The sequence below is a fragment of the Lonchura striata genome, chromosome 18 (genome assembly GCF_050655825.1).
Source record: "Lonchura striata isolate lonStrDom1 chromosome 18, ASM5065582v1, whole genome shotgun sequence".
Classification (NCBI taxonomy): domain Eukaryota; kingdom Metazoa; phylum Chordata; class Aves; order Passeriformes; family Estrildidae; genus Lonchura; species Lonchura striata.
Genome location: NC_140720.1, coordinates 7,965,052 through 7,993,051, shown reverse-complemented (window position 1 = coordinate 7,993,051; position 28,000 = coordinate 7,965,052). Strand labels below are relative to the sequence as shown.

At 52.1% G+C, this 28,000-nt stretch overlaps 2 protein-coding genes across 5 annotated transcripts; one reads left to right on the top strand and one right to left on the bottom strand.

Moving 5' to 3' along the window:
* Nucleotides 1–3: 3 nt before the first annotated feature.
* Nucleotides 4–27,174, bottom strand: OTOP2 (otopetrin 2). 2 transcript variants are annotated; one of them, XM_085556843.1, is made up of 8 exons: nucleotides 25,864–27,174; nucleotides 6,535–6,737; nucleotides 5,502–5,930; nucleotides 4,905–5,041; nucleotides 4,241–4,299; nucleotides 3,472–3,605; nucleotides 2,136–3,022; nucleotides 4–1,583 (listed from the first exon to the last, which is right to left on the bottom strand). In XM_085556843.1, the coding sequence occupies exons 3-8, from the start codon at nucleotides 5,896–5,898 to the stop codon at nucleotides 1,413–1,415; spliced, it is 1,785 nt and encodes a 594-aa protein (XP_085412969.1). In that variant the 5' UTR covers nucleotides 5,899–5,930; nucleotides 6,535–6,737; nucleotides 25,864–27,174; the 3' UTR covers nucleotides 4–1,412. The 2 variants fall into 2 exon arrangements, with proteins under 2 accessions (XP_085412969.1, XP_085412970.1); XM_085556844.1 differs by lacking the exon at nucleotides 25,864–27,174 and adding an exon at nucleotides 6,862–7,151.
* Nucleotides 7,088–19,836, top strand: USH1G (USH1 protein network component sans). Of its 3 annotated transcripts, XM_085556846.1 has the most exons (5): nucleotides 7,108–7,123; nucleotides 7,204–7,284; nucleotides 8,352–9,822; nucleotides 17,498–18,739; nucleotides 19,442–19,836. In XM_085556846.1, the coding sequence occupies exons 3-5, from the start codon at nucleotides 9,659–9,661 to the stop codon at nucleotides 19,443–19,445; spliced, it is 1,410 nt and encodes a 469-aa protein (XP_085412972.1). In that variant the 5' UTR covers nucleotides 7,108–7,123; nucleotides 7,204–7,284; nucleotides 8,352–9,658; the 3' UTR covers nucleotides 19,446–19,836. The 3 variants fall into 3 exon arrangements, with proteins under 3 accessions (XP_085412971.1, XP_085412972.1, XP_021411228.1); XM_085556845.1 differs by having other exon boundaries at nucleotides 7,088–7,284; nucleotides 8,242–9,822; XM_021555553.3 differs by lacking the exons at nucleotides 7,108–7,123; nucleotides 7,204–7,284; nucleotides 19,442–19,836 and having other exon boundaries at nucleotides 8,808–9,822; nucleotides 17,498–18,743.
* Nucleotides 27,175–28,000: the final 826 nt, after the last annotated feature.

Sequence of the window (28,000 nt, the reverse complement as noted above, 5' to 3'; positions counted from 1 at the left end):
AAGTCCCACGATTTCCATTTATTATTTTTTCTTTGGTAGATGCGCAAACATCCATTGGAAAAGGCTTGATGATTTCTGCCACCTCTGCAGTGTTTTTTATTGGAACGATAAACCCTGATGGAACAATAAATCCTTTATTAGAATGGTTAAACCCTGATTTCTCAGGATACAGAGAGCTCAGCTGTGCCAGTTTAACATGCACCCTCCTGTCCTGGAGGAGAGGGCTTTCTGAGGCTCTGCTTGGATGCTGGGTACAGCTGAGGGGCCTGTTTCTACTTTCTGCAGCCCAGGACTCCTGCTCTGAAAGCCCCCTCAATCATCCAGTGGTTCATGGAGAGCTGCAGGCACCCAGAAACCTGAATCAGGGCCATAGGTCTGGGTGCAAGGCTGTGCTCTAAGCCTCAAAGCACGCACAGGCTTGAGGATGCAGCACCAGCATCCCTTCATGGTGCTGGAGATCAAATTGGCCATAGCATTACATTGATTTCTGTGTCATAGAGTTCCCTTCAGGAGTTCAGTTACAGTGAAAATCAATAAATAACTCTGCATACAAAAATGTTCATATATTTTTTTAAAAATCATTATGTATTGAAAAAAGAAAAAAGAAAAATCTCTTTATTATCCCCCAGACTGTATGGCCCACATTATCTTTATGATTCTTGAGCCCTGATTCGGGAAAGCTGAGAAAAAAGTGTGGTAGAGCCATCCCATCCTGGGCTAGCCCACAACCACATACACAGCTCTCCCTCCTTGGGAAGAGGAGGCTGCAGTGAAGCTTCCTGGAGATGAAGGCAGGGGCTGGCACAAGAAAGTGTTGAGAGGGCCCATACATGTGGGCAATACAGAGAGGAAAGATTAAAATGTTTCCCAAAGCCTTTGGTGATCACCAGTTTGTTTTTCACATCTCTGCAGGGGAGTGATTTCCGACTGGCCGTACGAGGAGGTGAAGTGGTTTCCCTTTCTGTCCTTCCAGGCCTTTATCAGCCCCTTGCACTCTCCAGCTCTCTGTGTGCAGGGAGGCTCTGACTGCCCAGGGGTGCTGAGAACACTCTGGAGAGTCCATCAGTGGCATGGAGCAAACAGGCTTTACATGGAAGGTGAGTCTCTGCGTGAACCAAGGGTAATCACCATGATCCCACCCTACATAACTTCCTTTTTTAAAATCTCTTCTCTTTTAAGCTTTAAGAACTTCAGACACACACAGGCACATCCACACACAAGTAGCAAAAATAAAATCTGGACTATGTTTGGATCATCTTCACTGACAGTTCATGAATGCCCCAACACTGCAAGAGAATGTGATTCAGGCAGTGCTGGAGACCCCTGGGGACATCTGGGCAGCTTCCCAGCCCTGGGGTAGGAAGAAGATGGATTATTTGAGGAGGATCCCATCTTCCTTGCAAGGGAGCTCTTTAGGACATGATGTAGACCTCCAGCAAACTGGCCACAGCGTGCATTCGGTAGAAGATCCCAAAGGGCAGGCAAATGTCCACGATGGCCGGCCACATGGAATCACCATAGAAGTTCAGTTCTGTGTCGTTGTCAAACTGGGGCCGGGCACCAAACGCTGGCATGATCCAGAGCTGTGGGAGGAAAGGGGAGAACAGCAGTGCAGTGAGAAAGGTGTGTGGTACATCAGGGACCAGCAGTCACAGCTTCCCAGGAAAGGAGCAACCTCCTAGGACATGGTTTCGAGAAGAGATGTGTTACCATGTCTCAAGAAAACCCAGACTTCACCCCAGATATTTTTCACTTTATATCCCATCTTTGGGGGGTGAAGGGAATGGTTTAACATAATTTATTAGTGTAATTTATCCCACACATCCATTAATACACAATAAAAATACTGAAACAGGTTATTCTCTTGCATCCATCTCTTGTGTCTGATATTCTGGTGATAAGTGACAGGCCTGTTGATGTAGCCTGAAATGTCTTAACTTCAGAGTAGCCACTGGGCTTTGTTTAGGGGCCAAGGGAATCAGAATTCTGCATTTATAAGTGTAACTAATGTACTTTCTGTACAGCAGAGGCACTATATTTTTCCATAGGCCACACCCTTTCCTTCACAGACCCTTCTCCCTTGTGCTTGCAGCCCTCTCCTTCCCCCACAAACTCTTCTCCCTGCATGTACTCACTATGATATTGCTCAGCAGCAGGAACATGGAGATCTCCCTCAAGAACTTCCTCCTCCAGTTCATCTTCTTGGGAGCAGGGAGGGACCTCACGAGGTCAGAAGCGTGCATGGCTTCCGTGCCAGACGCCGCGCCGGCGGCCAAGGCGCTGCCGGTGTCGGGCACCCGCAGGGACACGGCGTTGATGTTTACAAAGGTGAGCCCGTAGAGGTCCTTCTGGTGAGACTCGTGCTTGTAGTCCTCCTTGGGGGGCTGCCGGTGGAGGCCCTCGATGATGAAGACGTTCTGGAAGGTATGCTGGGCGATCATCAGGAGGGCGTAGGTGAGGTTGAGCGCGCTGATAGTGTCCCTTGGCGTGCTGGCCACGATGGCCACAATGGAGTAGTAGGAAATGGCATATTGTCCCAAGGCTGCCCCCATCAGCAGGGCCACGTCCAGGGTCCTGGTGGGGTTCTTGTGCCGGTCCATGTCCCTCTTGTCAAACCGGTAGATGACGGAGCCACCAATGCAGACAAGAGACATCAGGCTCAGACAAACAATGTTGAAGATGTAGTACATGGTGAGTGCTTGGCTCTTCTTGCTGGATTCAGTTCTGGAATTTACCTGCACCTCGTACAGGATGAGGACTCCCAAACCACTCACGAGGATGATGAGGCCCAACATGATGCCTACAAAGAAGGTCCTTCGGAAGAGCCTGAACTTCAGGCGCTGAATGTGGTGGGAGTGGTGGTCTATGAAGCGTCCAACGTTCTTCCACATGACATAGACCATGGCAGAGGCAAAAAGACTGTACTCAATGTTAAAGGGGTACAGCCAAAAGTAGCCATTTTTGAAGATCTGGCAGAGTTGGCTGTTGCAATTGCATTCTTCTGAGCTGCTTCTCATTCCCACTGAAACAAGACAAAATCAGACAGATGCCATGGTATTAAAATAAGGGACAACACTTCTCCCTGAAGAACTGGATGTCTGGGGTCAGTGAAAAATCCAAACAAAGAACAAAAGAATATGTGACCACTTTGAAAACAAGGACACTTCACCCTCAGCTTTCTTGTGCCCAGGTTCTTCCTTAAAACATTAGCTGCCAGGTTAAATCTTTCTTTCTCCTTCCTTTCTTCAATCCCAACCCATTTGTACAGAGTCTTCCACCTCTCTGACTCCTTTCTGGCAGAGGGTAGGAAATGAACATCCATACTTGGCTTTTAACAAACCCGCCCTGACAAAGACACCTCCAGCTCTAAACAGATTTCTGAAAAGGGATGAAATCTGACTTGCTGGGGAACAATTTCTACCTGATGGGATCTCCCCCTGCACCAGATAGCTTTGCAAAGAGGCAGATTACCTTTCAGGAGCCACCTGAAGATTTCCTCTGTCATGTTTTTCTTCAGCTTTGAATGTGCCTTGTGGACAGACTCATCTGTCACTGCTGACATCCACACAGCCAGGTTTGTAGTCAGCGTTAGCATCAAGCCACATCTGCAGGAGGAGAAGAAGGTTTGTGACATTAAAGCAGTGGCTCTAGGCCATGTTTCTCCCATCCACAGTTTAGGTGTGCTCAGAGGGACTGTGGAATCTGCCTGAAGTGGTGCAAGGACTCCAATGGCCCAGGCTAGAAATCTTGATCCTTTCTTTGCTGCCCTCACTCTCTTCCTATTTTTTTATCCATGTTCATGAGAATTAGCAAGGCTTGATTCCCATTGTTGCTTTTGAAAGAGCTTCTCAATAGTGAATAAATTAAAATATCTGAATTGGTCTCTGGATCCAGTCTTGCAAAAGTGGACAAAATCTTATTTTAGCCTGAGGTTTGCCCACTGCATAGTTATCTTCCCCAGGGATAAAAAAGTCAACTATGAATCATTATTTAATGATAATTATTTATTTAATACTATTTGCTTTGAGTAATGCTTGTATTCTTTAATTGAATCCCAACCCTGATAGATGCACAGGTCATTAACCACAGCTGCTTGAGCTGGGATCTAAGTTTAGCTGTAGATTGAGCAGGTTTCATTTTGGACAGCATTAAGGGATTATCCCCTGGTTACATCTTAGCTGTGTGAGAGAGTACAGAATGCTTTTGGGGGCCCAGGTCTGCAAGGAGCATCAGTGCTCACCTGGTAACGTTCAGGTGCACGTGGATGCAGTCTTTGGCAGAGACCCACAGGAAATATGTCTGCAGGAAAAAAAAAAGGAGTTGTTATTTCCAGCAAAACAAAACACCAAAGGACACCCCTCTGAAGGGGGGGATCTCCCTGCAGCACAGAGAGCAAGCTGGAGCCTCTTTTGCTTGGGTCCATCTGGGTTCAGCCTGGTTTGTAACACTGGCCCTCTGCTGGATGTTCTTTCTTTGCTCCCACTGCACTGCTCTGCCCATGGCCACTCCTTGTTCTGTCTAAATTGTCCCTCTCTGATCTCTTCCCTCCTTGGCATTGTCCCAGAGCAGGAGGTCCTCTGTGTGGGCCCTCAAATTGCAAGGTAGCCCCTGCCTTGACTGTCCTTCTGCTCCTCTGTTCTTCATGGGAAAGGTGGCCTGGCTGGCTGGGGGCTGTTCAGAGTTTGTGACAAAAATGTCACGGGATGGTAACAAGTTTAAATCACTTAGAGTGAGTTGAATTGCCACAGATGGAAGCTGTTGTGGTCAGAGCAAGAAGATGTGGGCTGAGTTAACCCACTGCATTTGCTATGGGGGCAGTTGAATTAAATCCAAGAGATCAGAGCTCCGTCCACTGCTGCTTGTGTCTTTCTACTGCTCCCCAAGACAGAGCACAACCATCTCACCTGGACAACCACAAATATTGCCTGCACAATGGGGTAGATGATTTTGATTGCAGACAGGCAGCTGTAGAAGCTCGAGTAATATCCTATTTTGAACACATCCATGACAAGGCTGAATATGGCAAATAGGATCAGGCCTCCTGTTGGGGAACAAAAATATCTGTGGTTGGACAGTTGTGTGCACAATGCAGATGGATGAGAGTAAGGAGAGGAGATGTTGTCATGAAGAGGCTTTGCTACTGCTGCTGTTTTTCCTCTCTCAGCACCCAAAATATCTTGGCAGCAACAAAATCATACAGTAATTTTGGCTGGAAGTGATTTTCAACCAGCCTGGTATGCTGGGGCTAACAGCTCTTGCAAAAGCAGCCTGAGAGACCCTGGTGTAAGACCCCGGTGGTCACCAAGAGCCTTTGTGGATTCAGGGAGACCTGGAAGTGAACCCAGTGCAGGGACCAGGAGCTGTCCTGAAGCAGGGCATGGTGCCATGCCCCAGTCCATCAGCAGGAAGAGGCTGTGCCCAGATCTTTGCTGCTTCCCTTGTAATAACCGATGCTCCCATGAAGTGTCCATCCTGTGTCTCCCCTCAGCCCCAGCACCTACCTCTCAGCCAGATGGGCCCGGCGTGGGAGTCCTTGCCAAGGATGGCACCTGGGCACCGGGAGGTGCCGGCGAGGTAGAAGATGATCCAGATGATGACAACCAGCATCATGACTGTCAGCAGGAAGAAGACGTCGTAGTCGTGCACGGCAATCTTCTCGAAAGCCCCGCTGCTCACCAGCGTGCAGGCCAGCAGGGCCAAGTGCACGGCCAGCAGGATGGAGAACATGCGGCCACCCTTTTTCCACACTTCCTTGGAGGCAGGAGTGGAGGGGGGCTGGTGGCTGAAAGATGCTGTCTGGCTTGAGGCCAGGCTGGCTTTGTCGTCCTTGTGTCCGCAGCCCATGCTGCAGTGAGGGTGTCCGAGCTCGCTGTCCTTCCGTCCGGGCTCCTCGGTCATGGTTCAACCAAGGCTCTGCCTGAGGGTCAGTGCTGTTAGGAAGAGAGGCCCGTGAGTGAGAGGTGCATTTGCAGCAGCCCAGGATTGGGCCAAAGCAGGATGTGTGATGAGGAGCACAGGATTTATCACAGGAACAGGGAAAGCTGAGACAGGGAGTGCAAGAAGGGTGAGCTCATTTTCAAACTTTCCTTTCCTGGTTCCCTGACGGCTTTCTTTATTTAAGATGCTCTTGCTCAGGAAGATCCTAGGTCAGCATAATGAAGTGTGTCTAATTGGTCACACAACATTTATGTGTTTACTGATGCAAGACTTGGAAAAGCACCAAAAAGCACTCACAGGATCAAATATCCTGGGGCAAACAGCCATAATTTAAATTCCAAATGTCAAACACTAAATATTCTGAGAAATGGTTATACTTCCTTGCACAAGAACAAGCCACCAAAAAGTAAGAAACCCCTGGGAATTTTTGGACTATCACATAATTTGTAGCAGTTCCTGCAGGAAGGGTGTAAACTACCTGAGTTGTCACACTCTCTAAAGCCTCTTGCCTGTGCCAAGTTTGGCATTTCATTAATCGTCAGTAAAAAGCCTGAAACAAAAGTGAATTAACCATCCAAACAAAGCCATTCCACCAACCTGTTTTGCTGCCTGGAATCCAAATCTCTGCTCGTGCCAGGCTGAGAAGTTTCCCTGTTGCTGCAGCTTGGTCAGTTGAAGAATTTATACCTGTTGGAACGTCTCTGTAATTTATACCATATCTGAAGCTGACAGCAGGGCTTCGTGGGTTTCTCAGAGAAACTCATGTGACCCATTTTGTGCAATAGCTGATTTTGGTGAAGCTGGAAAGAGATGAGAAGATAAGGGTTATTTATCTAGCAAGAGCATGGGTTGACAACACTGCTAAGCATGGCATGGAATGCTCGGTCACAGGGTCATGGTCACCACAGAACAAGGCAACCCCACCAAATCCATCTCCCTGCATGCATGAGGTCTCTTCCTTGAGAGAAGATGGTTTAGGTGATGAACTTATCTTTGGCGATGATTTTGTGCTTGGCTTTCTGCTTACTGGAGCACAATAAGCACTGTGCCCCACCCTGTGCTATTCAAATCAGTCCACTCCATGCCTCAGAGGTTCTTGAGGAAAAGGAAGAAATTTGCATTTGTGTCTGTTCAGTGCCACGGGTAACTCAATCCTTTCCCACCCAAGTTGTCATCAACGAGGAAGGTTTTGCACTAGAGAAGGGCAGGAATTAGGGACCAGAATTTGTCTTCTCCTTTGCTGACGCACTGCCTTTGATTTTTCAGGGTGGGATCACCTTTCTCTGGACCTCAGGACTTTAACTCCTCTCCTTCCAAGGAGTAACCATGTCAGAAACCACAGGGCAGGTATGATTTAAACGTTTGTCTGGTAAGGGGACAGTTTCTGCTCAAGGTCCCTTTCACCCAGCTATTTTTTGTGGGGGAGCTATAGGAATTCCACGGCAGTTCTGCGTGGATGGGGACAAGTTTCAGTCCTTGAAATGCTTCTTTTGGAGAGGTCTCTGCTGCTTTCCCCCTTCATGGCAAGCACAGAGCTGGGGACATTTGCTGTGTGTTTTCTCAGTCCCATTCCTGCCCGCTTGCGTCCTTCTTGCCGCACTGCAGGGACAGCAAACTGAATTGTGTGCGGTGGGGAAGGAGAGCTCAGGATCCACAGGGAGAGAGCCCCGTGTGTCCCTCCCGTGCTGCCACCAGCTGTGCCAGGTCTGCCCTGCCTGGCCTCTGCTGAGATAGGGATTCCTTTCGTGGGGAGTGCTTGGTCTCTTCTCAGTCTGCAGCCTTTCCCAGGGGAAGCCCAGGCTTCCCAGAAGTAAATCCGAGCTGATAATGATATTTTACAGAGGCCAGAGGTTCAGAGGCCCCTCGGGCTAAAGGCGCTGGTTTACCGTGCCTCTTTTGTCCTTCCCAGCCAGTAATAGAGGAAAGAGTGTTTACTGCCTCGGGCAATGCTCCCAGTCTCCCTGGCAGCAACAAATTTAATTAGTAACAATACAAGAAACATTAAATAACGTTGGTAATGAATTGCAGACGTTATTGTGCTGCTTTTCACCTGCAAGGATTCCAGCAAGAAAAACCTCAGTGGCTACTCCATCCCATCAGGGCTTGCCCAGGGCGGCTGAGCTGGTGCAAATGAACCTGTTGAGGTGAACAAACCCCGCAGGGAGCAGACTCTGACTCTGATGCACTTCCAGGGACGCTGACGCTGTGTCAGCCACCCAGGGATTAATCACTGCAGCTTGCGTGGGTGCACCTGGCACTGCTTTAGGGCCACCCTCCTATCTTTTTTTTTTTTTTTCTTTACAGAAATAAGCTGCTTTTCTCATTTAGTTCCTCTCTGCTCATTGCCTCCAAACACCCCTGATGCTGTCTTCCCCCAGTTGTCCACTCTCCTCCCATTTCTCACCCATCTACAGGCTCTGTGTTTACCCTCTCTATACTCTGTGCCTGTCCCAGGGCCATGGTGACACACACAGACTCCCGCCCTGGAGATCTCCATTCCCAGAGTCAGGATATATTACAGGTAAAATGAGCAAGAAAGTAGCAGGAAATTCCTCATCCATGTCAGCATGTCCCAGGGGATACAATTCACCGATTCACCCTTGGGTGTAAGGTATTGGGGCAGCTTCGTGCTTCGGTCAACATCCCGGTTTGGCTCCATCCTCCCGACAGCAGAGGGTGCCCGGGAACCGGGAATGCTGCGCTGGAGACATCGCCTGGGGCTGCCCATCTCCCCGAGGGTCTCACACAGCCGGGAATTCTGTGTCAGCATAAAACACACCAGCGGCCAGACACTGCGCCCACTGCACATCGCAGTGAAGTACCGAGTTACATACAGTGTCTGGGCTTTTTTTTTTTTTTTTTTTTTTTTAGTCTCCAGAGGGGGAAAAGAGGTGAGAAAGGGAATGTTTCCAGCTCTTATGAGTTTCCGTGGTTTATCAGATTCCCATTGCACAGTTCGTTGTGCAATTGCTTGGAAAGCAGAGTTCTGTGGGTATAGGCAGGGTAGATGGGGGATAGGTATGGTGGCTGGGTCTGCTGTTGTCTTCCTAGTGACACTAGGGAGAGATATAAATAAATAAAATAAAAAAATAAATAAATGTTTGGGGGATTTTTTTAGTGAGGAAAAGCTGAGCTGCGAACAGCCCTGGTATTACTTTTAAATCAGTCAGCAAAACTGCTCTCAGCCAACTCCACACAGAGCAGGATTATCCATCCAGGTCCCCGCTCTGACAGGGCTGTGAGTGGAGGCCGTGGGGGTTTGTGCTCTTCTGACCCACTCTTCCTCCTCTGGCTACTGCTGCCCCTTGCTTGAGATGGGGTAGCTATGGAATAGAGGCACATTGAGCAGGATACAACCCAGCAGCCTGCCTGACAGCCTGCTCTGCTTTGGGGACACGTAAACCTGGTGAACTGCTGCTGTGTGACCCCTTGCTGAGCCCAACAGAGCGATGCTGCTTAATTGGAGCTTTTAATGTGCCGTGGAGCTGGTGCGTGTTACAAGGAGCCGCCGGGGCCGGAGGATGCTTAGGACCCAGGGGAAGCGCTGTGGAGCCTGCCTGGCTGGGCTTGGAACGGCTCCTGCCTCCGCGGCCGGGACTTCTCAGGTGTCCCGGTACAGAGCAGAGCCGTGGCAGAGCGGCAGCTGCCCCTGCCCCACCTCCGTGCCCATGCTCCGGACCCCCTGGGCACCCATGTGCTGGCCCGGGGACCCCTTCGCACCATGAATGACCAGTACCACCGAGCTGCCCGGGATGGCTACCTGGACCTGCTGAAGGAAGCCACCAAGAAGGACCTGAACTCGCCAGACGAGGATGGCATGACCCCGACCCTATGGGCCGCCTACCACGGCAACCTGGACGCCCTGCGCCTCATTGTCAGCAGAGGGTGAGTGTTGGCCAGGGCACGCTGCTGGTCTGTGGGCCAGAGTAGCTGGGACCCCCTTCTTCCCCCCTCTCTGCTTGCAGGTCAGTGTTCCCCATAAAATTATGGCTTCTCTCTATAAGATCCCTATGCCTGTCCTCCCTGCTGTTGATTCTTGTGCCCCACAAAATTATGGCTTCTCTCTGTAAGACCCCTACTCCTGTCCTCCCTGCTGTTCATTTTTGTGCCCCACAAAATTATGGCTTCTCTCTGTGAGACCCCTATGCCTGTCCTCCCTGCTGTTAGTTTTCTTTGTTTGTGGTGCTTTGAATCTAATCCAACACTCCTGATAACTGCTCTGTGCTTTCCCAGCTCCGCTGACCCTATAAGGGCTCCTGCCCCCAGCCTGCTTGCAGCACCCTGGTTAGGATGAGTTCCCCTTTCCAAGTGCTTTGCGATCTTTTACAGGTCCTGTAAAGATAAACACATTATGTTGCTGACATGAAAAAAGCCCCTTTAAGTGAGGGGACAGGGAAAATTTCTACTCCCTCTGTCCCAAGAGTGCTTGCAGAGGGATGTGTGCAGTGCCAGCTGGCAGTGGGTGGCACTTGTCTGTTTTACCCAAAGCAAGGTCTCAATATGTGACCCCTGGGCAGCTTGTTGTACACTTGGAGCCTGGGAAATTCAGGTTTTCCAGGAGCAGACTCCCCCACAGGGCCTGCTCCATACTCATCTGTCTCTCTGTTCCTCACCCTGGGCTGCCAAATCTTAAAGATTTGTTTCTGGCTTCCTAAATATGGATATGGTGGAGAGGTGAGAGTGGGATTAAGGGGATTTGTCAGACTGGAGGGATTTACACCTTGGTGTTGGGGGAACCACACAAGGTCTGTGCTAAAGCATGACCTGCCATTCCTAGCTCCCTCTGAGGCAGTCTGTGGCTCCCCAGCTCTTACTAACCCCCTAATACACATCCCAGTGCTTCTTTCTGCTCCAGTAGCTTTTCTGAGCACCCCTTTTAATGCCATCCAAGCTGGAGTGGCTTCTGCCTTGTGTTGAGAGATTGGTGGTGCTGATTTTCATTTATGTATTTCTAGTATTGCGGGATAGGACTGAGGTCAGCAGCCTGGATGGACATCACACCTCCTTGGAAGGGCTTTACTTCTCCACGCTGGGCTTGGTGGGCTCCCAAGCAGGGATTTTTTGTGCACCTTGGGCTGTGTTAGCAGCTCTTGTACCTGACCAGCCACATCTCCACTGCACCTGTCCTGCGCTCTTGCCATCTCCTGATACTCTGGTTTGCTTGTGCAAAACATTCAGGCAAGCACCTCAGCTGTGCTCACAGGCAGAGCTCCTCCATCCATTGCTGTCCTTTCGTTGTAAATAATTTCCTTTCAGATCCTGAACTGGAGGCTGTGTACAGAGTGGCTGTGTACTTTGAGAAGTCCTGGTGCAGTAGGAGTGTGTTCAGGAAGAGACTATTTCTGATCTGGAAGGGAAAGAGCAAAACAGTGCTCTGAGTGGAGTGTCCTGACATGGACTGAGAGCTGAGAGCCCTGAGATGCTTCCCTGGGTGGGGCTCTGTGTACCCCAGGAAAGATTGTGCTCAGCAAAAACCTGTCCAGAGCTCCTGTCAGGACAGGAATTGCTAGCCAGGGCCAGAGAGACATGGGAGGAATGCTCAGGGGATGAGAGCCTGAAGTTAAAAATGGTTCCAAAGACTCTCATGACCAAAAAGCCAACCTGGAAGGCCCAAGTGGTGGATGAATGCCCCTTCAGAAAGGCAAAGCCTTTTGGACTTACTTTATAATCTCTTTATATCACTGTATCTCCTCATATTGCTCATCTTCACAGGGCACCCTGCAGCACCACTGCCTGCCCTGCCAACCCCCATCCAAGCCAGCAGTTTCTGCCTCTGCACAAAGCCCAAGGGCTGCTTTTTTAAACTCACATTGGATTAAAAGGTCCTTGTGGGCTCAAATTGTGTTCGAGTGCAGCTTGGCTGCTGTTTAATTAACAACCTAATACACATTTGTTCCTGACAAGGAAAATAGCCTGGCAAAAGCCCAGTGCCCTTTACATGATGGATGGTGGAGCAAGATGTGTGGCTGTGGGACTGCAGGATGTGTTTGCATTTGTGCATTCATCTCCATGTGTCAGATCCTTGCCCAGGGCCACAGAGAGACCAGCAATGTGCTTGAAATGGAGGCAGGTGCACCTCTGCTGCTTGGAGCTGGTTTTGGGTCTGCCTAAGGCAGGAAAGCCCCAGCCTGGGGACAAAGGTGCCAGAGAGGTGGAATTGTGCAAGAGCCAGGAGAGCCTGAGGACAGACCCTGTAATTTTCTGCCAGTGCCTAGGATGATGTTCCACAGTATTTAAGCTTTGTTCAGAGATGAAACTTAATGCTGGGTTATATATGTTATTATTACACCTGCACTATAACCACTGTGAGGTAAGAGGGAAGGCCCCTGAGCATCCCAAAATGTCAGAAAATTGCTCTCTGGCCTCTGCTGCCAAAATATTCCTCCTTTGGTTCAGAGAGCCCTGCACTACAAGATGGGAGTGTGGGGCTATGGCATGGAGCAGCATCTGGAGGAGTGGAGGCTTTGAGGCTGGGCTGGCTCCATGCAGGGATGGGGTGGGAGGCATCTTCAGGGTCTGAGGGGGCTGGTGAGCCTCCATCTGGCTTGCATAAGGATGTCAAAGCACAGAGGATGATGGGGAGTCCTGGGACAGCAAGAAACACCAAAATCTCCTTGCCAGGGCTGGGCAGTGGCACTGGTGCCCAAACAAGATGGGACATTGAGTGCTATGAAATGCCCTAGTGAGGGTGGCCAGAGGAGCCCTGAGAAAGCAGGGCTGTGGGAGAGGACTTTTGGGGGCCAAAATCATGGCTCTAATGGTCGTGCCAGGCTGATGGACACATCCAGGCTCTGTCATCAGTGAAGGAGCCTCATCCACATGTGTTCAGCAGATTGTGTGTCGGGCTGGAATCAGGAGGGGGAAAGAAATCCTTTGGTAGATCCTTGAAGGAAGCTTGTTGCCCCAACCCACACAGAAGGGGTAACAAAATAAACTTATTGTGCTGCCCTTACCAGCTACTGATGTGTCTGTGCCTCTGTGCACCCTTTGCAACAGATAGAGAGAGGGTTTGGGATGCAGGGATCAGCAGTGGCTCATCCTTCTTGTTTGCCACACAAAAAGCCTTTTTCTTCCCCCTGGCCGGGCTCCAGTGAGGAAAACAAACTCAATTAACATGATGGCTGGGAAAAGGCAGGCAAGCTGGCATTTAGCATTGCAGCTTTTCAGACACAGTAATTCTTCAGTGTGGCTCGTTAGGCACTGCTGTGGCAGTGGCAGGCACTGGTCCAGCTCCAGTTATAGGCAGGTCTGGGGGCCTTGGCTGGGATCAGCCCAGACTTCCTTGGAGGGGCCAGCAGGAGAAGTGAGGATGTTGTCTGCAGGTCCTCCTTGGAGGGGCCAGCAGGAGAAGTGAGGATGTGTCTGCAGGTCCTCCTTGGAGGGGAGAGCAGGAGAAGTGAGGATGTGTCTGCAAGTCCTCCTTGGAGGGGCCAGCAGGAGAAGTGAGGATGTGTCTGCAGGACCTCACTCAGCATTGTCACCCAGGAGAGCCGGTCCTCATTTTCTCTTCTTACAAAAACAGGGGGCACAGATACTTTGGATGTCAGTGGCAGAGGGGACAAGTGGCTCAACCATGGTTTGGAGCTGAGGGTGGCTCCTGACATCAGCCAGGCTGCTCGAGGGCATCGCATCACCCCAGCCGGGGCAGGGTTGCAGCTGAGGTTGCAGCAAAGGCATGTGAAGGTGATGTGCATCCTCTGCACGCCACAGGGCTGGAGGCCACGTGGCAGCTGGAGCAGCCTGGCTGTGTTGGTGGGGACCTTCCCGGGGTGATGAGCAGCCGGGAAGGTGAAGGAGCAGGGTGGGGCACTGTTGCAGCTTCGTGGCTTCCGGCACCTGAGCTGGCTGCTGGGAGTGAGGGTGAGCCCTGGGCACGTTGAGGTGCTGAAGCAGGAGACATGGCCCCGGGCACTGCCCCAGCATGAACACTCACCTGGACAAGAACTGCCAGCCTGGCTTTCTGCTGGGACAAGAGGCAGAGAGTCCTGGCATGACCCTCATTTACAGCATCTCTGCTGGATTTTTGGGGGTTTGAACCTGGAGGACAATTGAATCCTCAGGCTACCACCACCTGGGAAAACTCGGTCTACAGGACCCAAAGCTCTGCTCTGAGACCAAAACCTCATCTCTTCTGCTGTTTTCTAGGCTTTGCTTGGGTCATTGCCCTGACTGACTATGCTGAAGGTGGTGAGGATTGTTCCTCAAGACATAATTTTTTTTTTTTCACTCTTCCTCTATCCAAAACCATTTTATGGGAGCAGAGACACTCTGCACCCAGTTGGCTCCTGGTCTGAGGGTCCAATTCCTCACACACACCCATGAGCCAAGGGTGAGCCAGCCCTTTGCTATCAGAGGAACTTCACACATGCAGACAACATATGTAAGTGCCACTGGATTCCCTGGCTAATTGGGATCCTATGGGAGAAGCAGAGGGGAAAAACCAGCAGGAAGGGAGTGAGCATGCATGTCATGGTGCAAACAGAGTGACTCAAGAGATGCACATGTCCACCTAAGGGGACCAATTAACAGTGTTTTAATAATTATTATTACAGGAGTTGACTAAGTGCTGAAAAATGCTTTGAAGCTGAGAAGTGCTGCACTTTACACCTGTTATTAAAATATATTCCCACTTAGTGGACCCTGCAGTCAGCATCTCCTCATGTGCAGCACCCTGGAGGTGAAGTTTTGCTCAGACAGACACCTGCCAGAGGGAGGGCCTCATGTTTATTATCTGAGTTGAATCAAACGTCTCTACTTTGCAAGTCACCGTTCTTCTTTCCTTCTGATGCATTTCTAGTGCCTGCGGCAGCCATTTATAGGGCAGAGGGCCTGAGATATCTAATTTTTCCCTAATACTCTTCTTTTATAGACAGTGGAAATGACCAGGGAAAGCTGGTTTTGATGTTCTTTCCCCTCACTCTCTGAGGAAAGTAGATCTTCACATATGAAACCCCCAAGACGTTCCTGGCTTTGCCATCTGCCCTCTGAACCAGACAGACCTGAGAATAGCCTCCAAAAGGTACTTGAGGGATTGAGCATCCACACACTTGGTTTTGGGAGCAAGACTGTTTCCAGGGAGTCCACTGCTCAGTCACTGTCCACGTCATGAGTCCACATACACACTGGGACCCTTGGGGTGCCCTGGCTCACCTGCCCACACATGCCAGGCACACAAGGGCCCTTTCAGAGCACACAAAACAAACCAACAGCCCTTCATGCCCTGGAGGCCCTCCACCAGCACCAGCAGTTCCATGTGGAACAGGTTCACTGGCTCTTTAAATCCAGCTCAATCAATAATTTATTCCTCTCTTGCAATTCATCAAATATTTATCCTCCCCATGCATTTCCCAGCCTGGACATGTCACTACGAGGGTAGAAGCAAGGGCTGGGGAAATACTGCTCCTGGAAACTGGGCATTGCTAGAGTACTATCAGATCCCTTCTCTCCTTTTCTTGGCTTCATGGCTCCTCAACCCTGTGATCTCCTGCCTTCCCCCTCCTCATCACCCATCTTTGAAACCTTTTTCTCCTTCTATGAGAGATGTCAAAGGGTCTGGTTCAGAAGTCCTGAAGGGTTCGCGGGGTTTTTTTGCCTTACAGAGTTTCAAACCTATTGATTAACTTGCTGAATTTGCCAATGATATCAAGGTTGTACTTATTATGTTTCTGTAAATTTAGTGGAAATATGTTTATGATGGAGTTCCTGTTCATGCTCCCACAGAGAAAGCTGCGTGCAACTCATAGCAGCTTTCAGGGAGTGAAATTAATAAGTTCATACTCTGGGTGCAAATAATCTCCATCTTAACATCTGGACAGGCTTTATTGCTTTTCTAAAGCCTAAGGACTGCGACCTTGGCATTACACTGATGGGGCAGTTCCTCTCTGTCTCTGCTGCCCCTTGGGCAGTGTTCCAAGCAGGCTGCAGGGTCCCTGTGTGGGGATGAATATGCTGAATGAGGCTGTTTCTGGGATTTGTGTATTAGCACAAAGTGATGAAGGTACAAAGCAGCAGGACAAAGAAGTCCCTCTGCTTCTGTGATCTCCTGCTCTTTCCCTGGAGAAGTTTTTGAACTCTTTGAAGTCAAACAAGCCATAGCTCAGAGCACATGGGATTTGGGAGAGGGTTCTGGGCTCAGCTGCTCCCAGCTTTTGTCATCACAGACCCTAAATGCATGCTTGAGACCCTTATTAAAGTAACCTTTGCTGAGGGTCTCAAGCATGCATTTAAGGAGTTGGATCTGATGAACCTTGATGGGTCATTTTCCTCTCTCTGTGTTCTGTGATTTGCTTTCTGCACTCCTGGTGTCACCACGGTTTGGAGCTGGATCTGTGTGGAGGAGGAACAGTGCTGGTTTCCTCTGGAGCTCACTGAAAGGGTGGTGTGGGAACAGGCAGGAGCTGTGCTGAGCCAGAGCTCTGCCAGAGCCCTGCTGCCCACGAGGAATTGCTCCTGAGGGTGGTGGAGCTGCCCAGCCTTAATAAAAGGCTTTGCCATATCCATGTGCACGGAGGGAGAGCGCCCTGTTGACAGATACTGCTGCTGGCTGCATATCATTAGCACACAGCTTGAGAGAGGGCTGGTGCCAGCAGGGGTGTGAACTCTCTCTCGTTTCACCTGAGCACAAATACAGAGGAATGTCAGGAGGACAGACTTCCCTTGAATCCCAGGTTTGTGTTCGTCCTGGCACAGGAGGCAGGAGATGTGGGCAAGTGGTTGTGTCCCACCAGCAGCATGCTGGGGCCGGGGCTGGCACGGTGCGAATGGAGATGCTACTGGCAGTGTCCAGCTCCTGAGGAGTGCAGAAACCTAATCTGCACTTTCTCTGAAACTGGATTCTCAGGATGTGCTAATACCAAAGTGCTTCTAGCCATGCTATCAAGGCCAAGCGTGGTACAGCAAAATCCCCCACAAAACCCCAATGCCGAGGCCAATGACAGCAAAATCACTCTTATTCTCTCCTGCCAACATTCCTCTTTGTGCTGCAGATTTCCCCACGTGCCAAGGATCGTGTGGGTGGGGAGGTATGGCAGCTGAGGGGTTTCAGAACCATTGCTGAGAATGGATGTTTCATGGTGAGATCCCAAGGTGTCCAGCCCAGGATGTGGCACAGAGAGAGGCATTTTGGCATGCCCCCTCACAGAGTCTGAATGAAGCCAAGTTCTGTAGACAGAATCTGACTCGAATTTTAATGGGATATTTGAGATTTGAAATTTTATAACAAGCTTAAGGTCTGAGATGGAATTAGACCTGTATCTCAGTTCTGGGCTATTCAGAACGTGGCTTGCCTGTCTCAAGAAGTTTGATGTGGGAACACATTTTTCTTGAGACCTAAATTCAAGTCGCATTGCCACAGACAATGGGGCATGTGATTCCATGTCAGTAGTACTCCCCTCCAGAAGACCCCTTTAAAATTAAGTTGCAAGAACCATAGGTGCATAGCTTGATATTTCAAGGAGTCAACACTTCATGGTGCTGATTTGCCTCTGCACAGCTGGGAATATCTCGGTGAAGTCTGTCATCAATCCCTGCATGCTAAACAGTTGATTTTCTTGCTGCCTAGGGGTGATCCAGACAAATGTGACATCTGGGGGAACACCCCCCTCCACCTGGCAGCAGCCAATGGCCACCTGAACTGCCTCTCCTTCCTCATCTCCTTTGGGGCCAACATCTGGTGCCTGGACAATGACTACCACACCCCACTGGACATGGCAGCCATGAAGGGGCACATGGAGTGTGTGCGGTACCTGGACTCGATTGCTGCCAAGCAGAGCAACCTCAACCCCAAGCTGGTGAGCAAACTGAAGGACAAGGCCTTTCGGGATGCGGAGCGGAGGATTAAGGACTGCGTGAAGCTGCAGAAGAAGCACCATGAAAGGATGGAGAAACGGTACAGAAAGGAGATGTCAGATAATTCGGATACCATGAGCTTTTCCAGCTACTCAAGCAGCACCTTAAGCAAGAAGTTCCAGCACATGTCTATGGTGACTTCCTTGCCATACTCACAAGCCACCATCCATGGCACAGCCAAGGGAAAGACGAAAATACAAAAGAAATTAGAGAAGAAGAAGCAGGTGGATGGGACATTCAAGATCTACGAGGATGGCAGGAAAAGCGTGCGGTCCCTGTCTGGTCTGCAGCTGGGCAACGATGTCATGTTTGTGAAGCAGGGCACATACGCCAGCCCCAAGGAGTGGACTCGCCGCAATATCCGAGACATGTTCCTCACAGAGGAAGACACTGTCTCCCGTGCCATAAGCGACCCAGGTTTGCACATGGACTCGGCCCACTCAGAGGTCAGCACTGACTCTGGACACGACTCCTTGTTCAACCGCCCCGGGCTGGGCACCATGGTGTTCCGGCGCAACTACGTGAGCAGCGGGCTCTTCGGGATCGGCCGGGAGGACGGGGCCACGCCGGGGGAGGACAGCGCCGACGGGATGGGCGTCAGACTGCGGAGCCGCCTGCAGCGCTCGCCAAGTCTCAACGACAGCATTGGCAGTGCCAACAGCCTGCAGGAGAGGAACGAGGAGGAGCTGCCCTGGGATGAGGTGGAGCTGGGCTTAGATGATGATGATGAACCAGACACAAGCCCCTTGGAAACTTTTCTGGCTTCCCTGCACATGTTTGAATTCATCTCCATCCTGAAGAAGGAAAAGATTGACTTGGAGGCCCTCATGCTGTGTTCAGACAATGACCTGAAGAGCATCAATATCCCTTTGGGCCCCAGGAAAAAGATTGTGGATGCCATCCAGAGGAGAAGACAAACGCTGGAGAAGCCAGATGTCATTGTAGACACTGAACTGTAAGTGGGAGATGGGGTGTCTAAGGGGTTAAACCCTTCAGCAGGTGGAGATATGGATAATGTAAGGTCTTGTTTTCAACCTGCTTTGGAAGAGTAAAAGTTCAGATAACCTCAGCACTTCTGTGTGTGGGCAAATTCCTGCTCGTGTGGAAAGGCTGAGAGTTTGGAGAGGTGGCAGTAGCGTTAGTTCATTACTCAACAACGTTAATGTAACTGGGCAGGACATTAAGCACTTGTTTTGTTTCGTTACCCATTTGAATGCAGACTGCTTTGTGGTCTGATGCCTCTCAGTCCATCTAGCTGAGATTTCCAACCACACTCAGGCTTGTCTTGACTCTTCACCTTTTGAAGACATTAGGAAATCAACCGCAATTCCCGGTGGGAGCAGGCTGACAGCAGTGCCAGGTGGCCTTGGGAATCCTTCCCCAAATGCTTGAGATCTTACTCAGGCCTCTGGAGGTTGCATATCTGGGTTGGAGTTGTTGCTGTTTTATGGTGTTTCCAGGGTTTGTTTGGTAGGGTTAAAGGACTGTGTACCTGTCAGAGAGGTGAAGGGAAGGCCACATGCACTGACAACCCAATTCAATGTGTTGTTTGGGCTTCCCAACCTTCAGATACCTGTGTGCTGCTTTTACAGCCTTTCAGAACAGCTTGTTCTTGGATCCTCATGGTGCTGATAGATTTTTCTCTTTTCCTTTGCAGATAGCATCAGCATATTTTTTTTTTTTTTTAATTCTCGAGAAACAAACCCAGTTCTAAATTGCCAGAAAACACAAGCCAGAGACTCCCTTTCTGGGGCAGCTGAAAGCTACAGCCATCCCCACCAGTCCCACGGGGCTGCTCCCTCACTCTGCTCCCTGTCTGTGTGATGCTCCCGGGCGGTTCCTGGCATGGAGGGATGACAGCCGAGATTGGACCAGGCAGGTCCAACCTGCCAACCTTCCAGGGACCACGGTCTGCCACTCGCTGGAGGAAGGAGTGAGCTGCACAGATGGCTGGGATGCTGCTGTCACAGGCTGTGAGACCACACCAAGCCATGAACAGAAGGAGATAACGTGATATTTTCAAACGGATAAAAAATAAATAATTACAAGCTATTCTTCCCTGAGAAAGTGGTTGTTTTGGGGTTTGGGCTGGATGAGCAGAGGGTTTGGGAATTCTGCTCTCTCTCCTGGTTCTCATGTGGTGAGAAGCATCATCGTGTCTGGCGCTGTGTTTTTGGAAGGGAGTTCTGATGGCCATGGTCTCAGTTTGAGATGTGCCAGCTGTGACTTTGGCCAGCTGGTGCCCAACAGGCCTGTGAGTCCGGTCTGTGCTGTCTTGAGGGCAAAATCAAGATTGAAGATGATGCTTCAAACATGTTGGTAGTTGCCTTCCAGTGGTCAAATCGTTATTTCACAAATGCAGTGTTTCTGTCCCATCTCTCCAGGGCACTGAGCTGTGTCAGCAGTTTGTGTGCAAAGAACCTTGTCTCTGAAATCCAGCAATTTCCCAGGACTGAGCAGAGCTCTGAACCACAGTGTCAGGTGTTTCCACAGACCCATCCCACTGACCAGTGCACTCCCAGCACCACTGTGCCATTTTACATGTGATCTATGAATGGCTCCTGGCTTGCAGCAGTTACTGGGGTGCAGCAGCAGGATGGGCAGTGACATATCCTACCGAGGGAGAGTCAGCAGCTTGTGACATGGGGTGTTGGCAAAGTGCCTGTTCAGGCTGTGATGCAGACTGCCAGATGAGAAAAATGCTGCACACATTACTGGTGTTGCTTATCCACTTATCTCAGGAATGAAAATGATAAGAAATTACCTATGTGTGCTCACCCCAGGCCAGGCTGGGATTTGGACCACACTTAGTCCCTTTGGAACTGCAGAGGCTGTGGTTATGCTAGCTGGAAGATGGGGATTTGTTTGGTGTGAAGCAGCTGTGCTGCTCCCTGTCTGTGCTTGCCCTGGGTGTGTGGGTGTAGGAGAGGAAAATAACTCTGCAAGTTAGAAATACTCAGGTGTTTCTCTGCCCTGCTGCTCCCCCAGTGGCTGAGTCCCTGCCAGGTGAGTGTGGGGTCCCAGCCTCAAGCCACTGCACACAGAGATGCTCTGGCATCCCCTGAACACCATCACTTCACTGAGGGTCTGAGATCTTTCTGCACAGATGTAAACCGATTCAGTTTTTTAAAGCATTTTTTTAAGACCTAACAGTGCATTTACAGTTGAAATTACAAATTCTGAATAACTTCTGGCTCAATGTACAGGCAAAAGGGTGGGTGATCAGATGTGCTGAGTCAGTGAGCTCTCCAAGAAGGCTGCACTACCGTGGCCCCAGCACTGTTTTCTTTGGTCCCTTTCCAAATCCCGAGGCTGGTGTCCCAGCAGGGACAGCGATGGCTTGGCTGATGTCACAGCTCCCTCTGCCGGGGCAGGATCTGGGAGAGCAGGATAGGACCCACAGCCCACTGGGATCCACCTCTGCCAGCAGGACCTGCACCCTCAGGCCAGTTTTCAGGTGAGGCCGTGATCACTAAATTCACCCTCTTCCTCATGAACATGTGAACCTCATCCAAGCCCTCTGCCTCTTCTCTGGGTAACTGCCAGAGCATCAGCTGCCCATGAACCAGTCCCCAGCCCCAGTTTCCCCGGGGATGGATTGTGCCTTTGGGTCTGTGCTGGGTGCAGGAGGGGAGTGATTTGCCATGGCTCACTCCATTGCCACTCTCATGCAATGGGAACAAATTTATCCCAGCAGATGACAAAGAGAAGTGGATCTATCGGCTTGGCACCCACTGGAGACTTTAGCAGGCCAGGCACTGGGATGTGGAGGTTATTTCAGAGGTCTAGGTCCTGGGGTGTGCACACTCCCTGACTTTTGCTGTTTTGCTCAGGAGCACCAAAGCAGCTGCTGATGCTGAGCTGATGCGGACAGAGATCCTTTCTCCCAACTTGTCTTTCCTTCAAAGAGCCAGTGAAAGGTTTGGTGACATGACAGTACCCAAGTGCCATGGGACATGTCCCTGCATAGCTAAGACCAAGCCCAGAAATGCCACTTGGGATCACCAAACCCTGAGATCAATGTGGCCACCTCCGTGACAGAGGAAGAGACCAAAACTGAGCTGTGGCATCAATGCAGTGAGGCAGAGCCCAAGAGATGGGGTCTGTGGGATGAGAAGGGTGGTCTGTGGACATGGGGGGCTGTCATTGACACCAAAAGCCCCAGAACAAACACCTGTATTTGAATCTCATGCATGTTCTTTGTCTTGAGGCTTGGTCCATGGTTTCCAGCCAAGCTTGTGGGGCCACAACCCTTGCAGGACACAACATCCAAAGCCCTGGCCAAAGAGATGTTTCCTGCATTCCAACCCCCTCTGTCCATCAGGGCTCACGATGGAGCATGAGGCAGGAACGTTGCTGTCCCCAGTTTCCCAGAGCTCAGCTTGCCCTGTGGCTGCTCTGACCATCGTGAGGGGAAACCTCACGGTGCTCATTATGCTCCATGACCGAGAACAACAAGCTCCTTTTGGAGAGGGTGCTTGTGAAAGCAGGGTGGAGGCCAGGGCTGGCACACCCTGGAGAACACCCTTAAATACCCTCCCAAACAGAAACCCAGGCAGGCAGCAGGTTTCCCTGACCCGCTGCTGCCAAGGAGCAAGAACTGTCTCTGCCTGTGGCACCAGAGCAGCCAGACTCAGGGCAAGTCCTGCAGTGGATGGCAGCATGTCCCCATCAGGGAGCCAGTGATCCTGGGGATGGTTGTCCTGTAACACCCCAAGCCACAACCCCAAACCACCCTGTGTCTGTGTTAAATGGGGCTTTGCAGCAAAACCAGTCCCCTGGGTTTAGCTTGGACACGTGTTTCCTTGTCCCTGACCGTGTTAGAGGTGGTGTGTAGGGAGTGGAGAAAGGCCAATGGGCCATGCCAGAGGTGCAGGCATGGTGTGGACACTTCATCCTTGAGCTGGACAGCCTCAGCTCCTCTACTAAAGGAGCATTGCTCACAAAAGTGATGCTGATTCCCAGGCCCTGCCTTTATCTCCAGGCAGCTACTGCAAGGGTGATATGTTGGCACTCATCAGCACTCAGATGCTCCAGACCATGGTCTGGGGAGAGAGCAGGGGAGGGTTTTGGGGGTGACTGAGGTGATACAGTGGTGGTGTTGGAGATGTGGGTTTGCAGGCACCATTGCAGCATTTCTGCTTGGCTGCTGGGTACCACTGCTGGCCCATGGGGACTTGGCTGCTTCTCCAGGCTTCTGGCAGCACCTGGTTATTGGCTGCTGCCCTTGGATGGCACACGTGCTCGGCCTTGCCATGTGGGACTGACATGGGAACTGAGGAAGGACATCAACCACAGGACACCAGCAGAACCCACAGGACACTAGATAGGTCCTAGAGGCAGAGAGGACCAGCGGGAAGCATTTTACTTGGGCTGGACCACCTGCCTGGTGCTCCTCTTCCCCAGGTTCACCTGGAGTTGGTGACAGCCACAGTGCCCACACTGGAGGGTGATTCTGGGGTCCAGGACCTGCCAGGCCAGCATGGGCCATTTCACCCCTCTTGCTTAACTATTTCCTGCCCATCCCACCAGGGATTCACTTCCTGGCCCAACAGCTGAGTAATGCATGGCTGCAGGAAGGTGCATGGCCAGGATGGAGGCAAGGGGCAAGGGAATTGTTGCAGAGCACTTCCTGCATGCTCTGGATTTGCCAAGCTTTGCATGGTGTTCCCTGGCAGCCCAGCACAGGGATGGCCTGGGTTGGATGCAGCACCTCACAGGGGCCTTGAAACTGCTTTTGGGAGTCTCCATGGCTATTCCCAAAACCAAAGTGCCCCAAAAGGCAGGAGCATGGACACAGCTCAGCATGTGTTCCCAGTGACAGTTGCTGAGTGGGCTGGGAAGGTGGGAGAAGCTGAGGGCCATTTTATTTAACTTCTGACTTTAGATATTAACAGGGAAAATAATTTTCTACATTTGCAATTAATAAATCTTTTACTTAATGCAATTAATAAATACTAGCAAAATATCAAGCAATGCCATGGATTCTGACACCAGTTTTTTCAGGGCTGGAGTGAACTCCCTGGTACCCGTTGTCCTGGTACCTATCATCCTGGCTTGCCCCCGAGAAGGAGCACAGGGACACACCTGCAGATAGCACTGAGCATCCCAGGGGAGAGCCAGGGCAGAGAAAGGTGTGAGGCATCACCAGTGCCCTGGGCCCACTCTGGATCTATCCCAGTGGGCACTGACAGTACTGCTGGGAAAAAGTATGCTTGGAGCACAGGCAGCACCTGATCATTCCAGGTCATCACCCAGGACATCATCATCCCCAGCTGCTCAACATCCCTGGTCCCCTGTGACACCCAGGCTCTGGCACAGCCCTGAAACCAGCAGTGAGGATGGGCTCACTGCTCACTGCTGCAAGGAAACTGAAACTGGGGAACTATTTTAGGAGGACTTGACTCGAGCCCAGTGATGGAGCTGGCTCTGTGCCATTCCACATGCTGGCGTGAGAACACTGAGCAGTCAGGCACAGCCCCAGCACCACAACATCCCCTGTGTGAACAAAGGTTCAGCTCAGCAGGGACATCTACGTGCCAGGGGTGATGGCAGGTGGGAAACTCTCAGAAGCTGGGACAATACCAGCTGTGGCTCCTCAGCAGTGCTGGTAGCTGTGACCATGCTGTACCTGGGGCAAACACCTGCACTGCAGGGCTGATGCTCTGGATGGCCAATACATCCTGCTCTGGACACTTTGCTGAGGGGCAAAGGCACTGAGGGTGCTGTGGGACCCTTGGCTGGTGTGGTGCCAGGCCAATGACTGTCACTACATGTCCTGTGGCACTGCCTGCCCAGGCAGCAGGGATCCCTGCTCACAGAACATGAGCTCCAGGGTGGCTCTGAGGGCTGTGGTGATCCCAGCTTTTGTCATAATCTCTCACTTTCTTGGAGTGACAACAACTATATCTTCCTGTTGCAGAACACCAAGCTCTAACACATCAGCACTCCACACAGCCAACCGAGGCACCCAGCCCACAAAGTCCTGGTGGGACCAGGAGCAGCCATCACCAAAGGAGATACTGGGTGAAGGCTGGGCCACCGAGTTCCTCATGGAACTGCACTGGCTGGAGCAGCAAGGGCAGGGCTGCCAGGGTGGCATCCAGCCCAGAAACCACCTAAGCCCAGACAGTTAAGCAAACATGGATGGACTTCCCAAGGGCCCCATCTCCTCTGTGTTGAGGCTGCAGCCACCGCTGCCTGGGCAGAGGTAGCAGCAGGCTCAACATGACGCTGCTCTGGCCCAAGGACGGGCTCTGCCCTCGCAGGAGGCGCCGGCGACAGATCTGTCTGCCACAACATCCATTTGTTCCCATCCATTATCTCTACCCCAGAAAACAGCACAACTGGGCAGGCATGACCATGTCCAAGCAGAGCCTGGGACCCTCACCCATGCTCATCCCCCCAGGACACTGTCCTGGGCTTTCTGGCTGTCTTTTGGAAATGCACCCGTGCCTGGGATGGCCGGACTCCACACGTCCCCTTCCCTGGAGCGCAGTGCTGGCAGCTGTGGGCAGTGCTGGTGCGGGAATTCCAGAATGCCAAAAGGCCTGCACAGGGCAGAAGACAGATTTTGGAAGCCAGCCTGGTGCTACCTTTTATGTCTGCGGTGATAAACCCACAGCCCTGTCCTTCTCCACAGCCACAAACAACCCCTGAGCGCAGTACTGAGGCTCGGCTGACCCGGGGTGGCTGCAGGTCACAGCACCCCAGTCAGACGGGGATGACACCCCCAAACCTTTCTGCATCCCTGGCACTGCAGACCTCCCATACCAACACCCCTTATTTCAGCACCTGTGTTTTGGAGCAGACTTCCCGGGGCAGGGGGATCCCCTGGGGTCCCACGAGGCCAGGGAAGGCTGAGCAGCACGGTGCCCACTCGGGGAGGGACGGGCAGCTGCACAGGGCATCCGTGACCCCGTCGGAGCCGCTACCTGCGGAGGAGCAGGGAGCCCAGCCCTCGGCCCCGCTCAATAACCGAGCTAACGAGAGCCGCTGTCAACAAGTCCGCAGCTCCCCAGGCGGCGCAGGAAGGACGCCTGCTCCAGGGATCCGGGAGGAGAAACCTGTTTCACTGACCTTGCTCCATCACCTCCTTCTGGCTGCGCCGTGGGCGTTTGGGGCTGCGGCGGGGGGCGAGCGGCCCGGCGGCCCCTCAGGGGCACGGCGAGGAGGAGGAGGAGGAGGAGGAGGAGGAGGAGGAGGAGCGGGGCCGGGGCCGCATCGCCGGCGGCCGGGCCGGGGGACGCGGCGGGAGGACGAGCCCCGCTCCGTCGGTGCCGAACCTCGGCGCTGCTGCTCGCCCGCCTGCCGAGCCTCGCTCCACCCCTCGCCCGCTAATAAAGCCTCCGCCGAGCCCGTCCCTCCTTTGCCACTGACTCACGGGCTGACCCAGCCCAGTCCCCGGACTGCCCCGCACTTCCATTTTCTGACCTACAAAGCCCGGCGCATCCCCGCCGCTCTGCTGCTCCTTTCATAACAGCGCCCGATGCCGAACCAAACCCTGCGGCGCCGGGACGCTCTCCAGGGATGCTCGAGGGGCACGGTGCGGGCTGCGTGAGACCGACCCCGGCACAGACAGCATCTCCCCAGGGGCTTTGCTTGCGTTTTGGGGGCTGGGAAAGGGAGGTGAGCAGCAGGTGCTGTTCTTGGCACGGTGTCCTGCCTGCTTTAGTGCCAGGGAATGCCTTCACCCCACAGTCCTGGTGCTTTGGCACCCCTCCAGTACCCCGAAACCTGGACTGTCGGGTTTGGAAAGCAGGGCAGAGATGGCTGAGGAGGTGGAGGCTTTATGGGCACCTGTCAGACTGTGATGGGATGTGCTGGACTCATCTCCACTGCTGGTCAGGGAGCAGCTCTGGCCACATCCTGCCCCTTCTCCTCTCACCTGGGAAAAGCATAAAAGCAAGCTTTTTTTTTTTTTTCTCTCCTTTTTTTTTTGCCTCCCTCCCCCCTCCCAGCTGCTTTCACAAACAATGACAAGTGCTGCTTTGTGTGAGCCAGGACTGTGCCCCAAAGGGTCCTGAGGTGGAGGATAAGCATCCTTGGGTCACAGTGAGGATCAGGTGACAGCACCTGCCAGCATCCCTGCAAGAAGGCTGCAGGATGGAGGGCCCCCAGGGTACTCAGAGGATGCAGGGAACCCCAGGGGGTGTCCCCAGAGCTGTGTGTCCCAGGACTGGATGCAGTGCCAGGCCAGGATGCGCTGGGACAGGAGCTGGTCTGGCCGTGGCCTTACGTAAGAGGTTATACAATGCAGTGCAGGCAGGTGCTGGGAGCAACATCAGCATGTCTGTGACCAGAGCCCTGCTCCAGCTCCAGGATAACACCCACGGGAATAGGGACAGCCCTGCCCTGTGCTGGGCATCCCCCACGAAAACCCGGGGTGGCAGTGAGGGCTCCCTGACCCTCCCCAGGAGGCATTTTGGAAGTGCCAAGATAGGATCCCCGGTGCCAGCGTGGCTCCTCCCTGCTGCTGGCAGCAGGTGAGAGATCAGTCCCCGGTATTCGAGGCAGGCAGCCGAAGGCGTTACTCACCTGGCCCGGGGCTGCCGGCAGAGATGCCATGTGCTCAGACTGCCTCTCCCAAGGGAAGATCAGCCAGTGCCTCCTGGGTGGCTTTCCATGCCAGGGGATACCAGCAGGTCCCCAGCCCTCCCCAGGCTTCCTGCAGACACCAGGGGCTGGAGGAGGGAACATGGAATGGGTGTATTCTCCTCTGAAGGGTACCACAAGCTTGCGTCCTCACCACCCCAGGGACAGGTGGTGCCAAGGACTGTGCCAGCCCTGACAGCAGGATAAGGCTGTGATGGGACTGAAGCATAAAAGAATTACCTTTTTACACTGTGTCTTCCCAAAATTATTACGTATGCAAAGAAGGGGTGGGAGCTGGCAGCCCTGACTCTCTCTTCTCCATGTCCTCCCCACCTTGGGTTCCCATCAGCCCTGCCACCAGCAGAGCCCTCCCAAGGGACTGAGGGCAATCTGCCCTGCATTCCCATGGGACAGGGAATGGCCACGGGAGCCCACTCACAATATCACTGTGGACTTGTCTTTTGGAAAGGTAATTTTGCTGCCCAGAGGACTTTTTACTATGGGAAAGGGACACCTACTGCTGGGGAAAGCAGAGCTTATAGGGATATTTTTTCCATGTCTGACAGCAGGTTTTCTCCCACTCTGGAGCAGATGGAGTGCATTCCTAGGTGACAAGTTGTCC

Excerpts from the sequence above, each read along its gene's own strand:
- OTOP2 (XM_085556843.1), bottom strand. The coding sequence starts at position 5,898 with ATGACCGAGGAGCCCGGACGGAAGGACAGCGAGCTCGGACACCCTCAC. Across the intron at positions 5,042-5,501 it reads CGGGCCCATCTGGCTGAGAG|GAGGCCTGATCCTATTTGCC; the intron begins GTAGGTGCTGGG and ends GTTCCCCAACAG. Across the intron at positions 3,606-4,240 it reads GTGCACCTGAACGTTACCAG|ATGTGGCTTGATGCTAACGC; the intron begins GTGAGCACTGAT and ends CTCCTCCTGCAG.
- USH1G (XM_085556845.1), top strand. The coding sequence starts at position 9,659 with ATGAATGACCAGTACCACCGAGCTGCCCGGGATGGCTACCTGGACCTG. Across the intron at positions 9,823-17,497 it reads CGCCTCATTGTCAGCAGAGG|GGGTGATCCAGACAAATGTG; the intron begins GTGAGTGTTGGC and ends CTTGCTGCCTAG.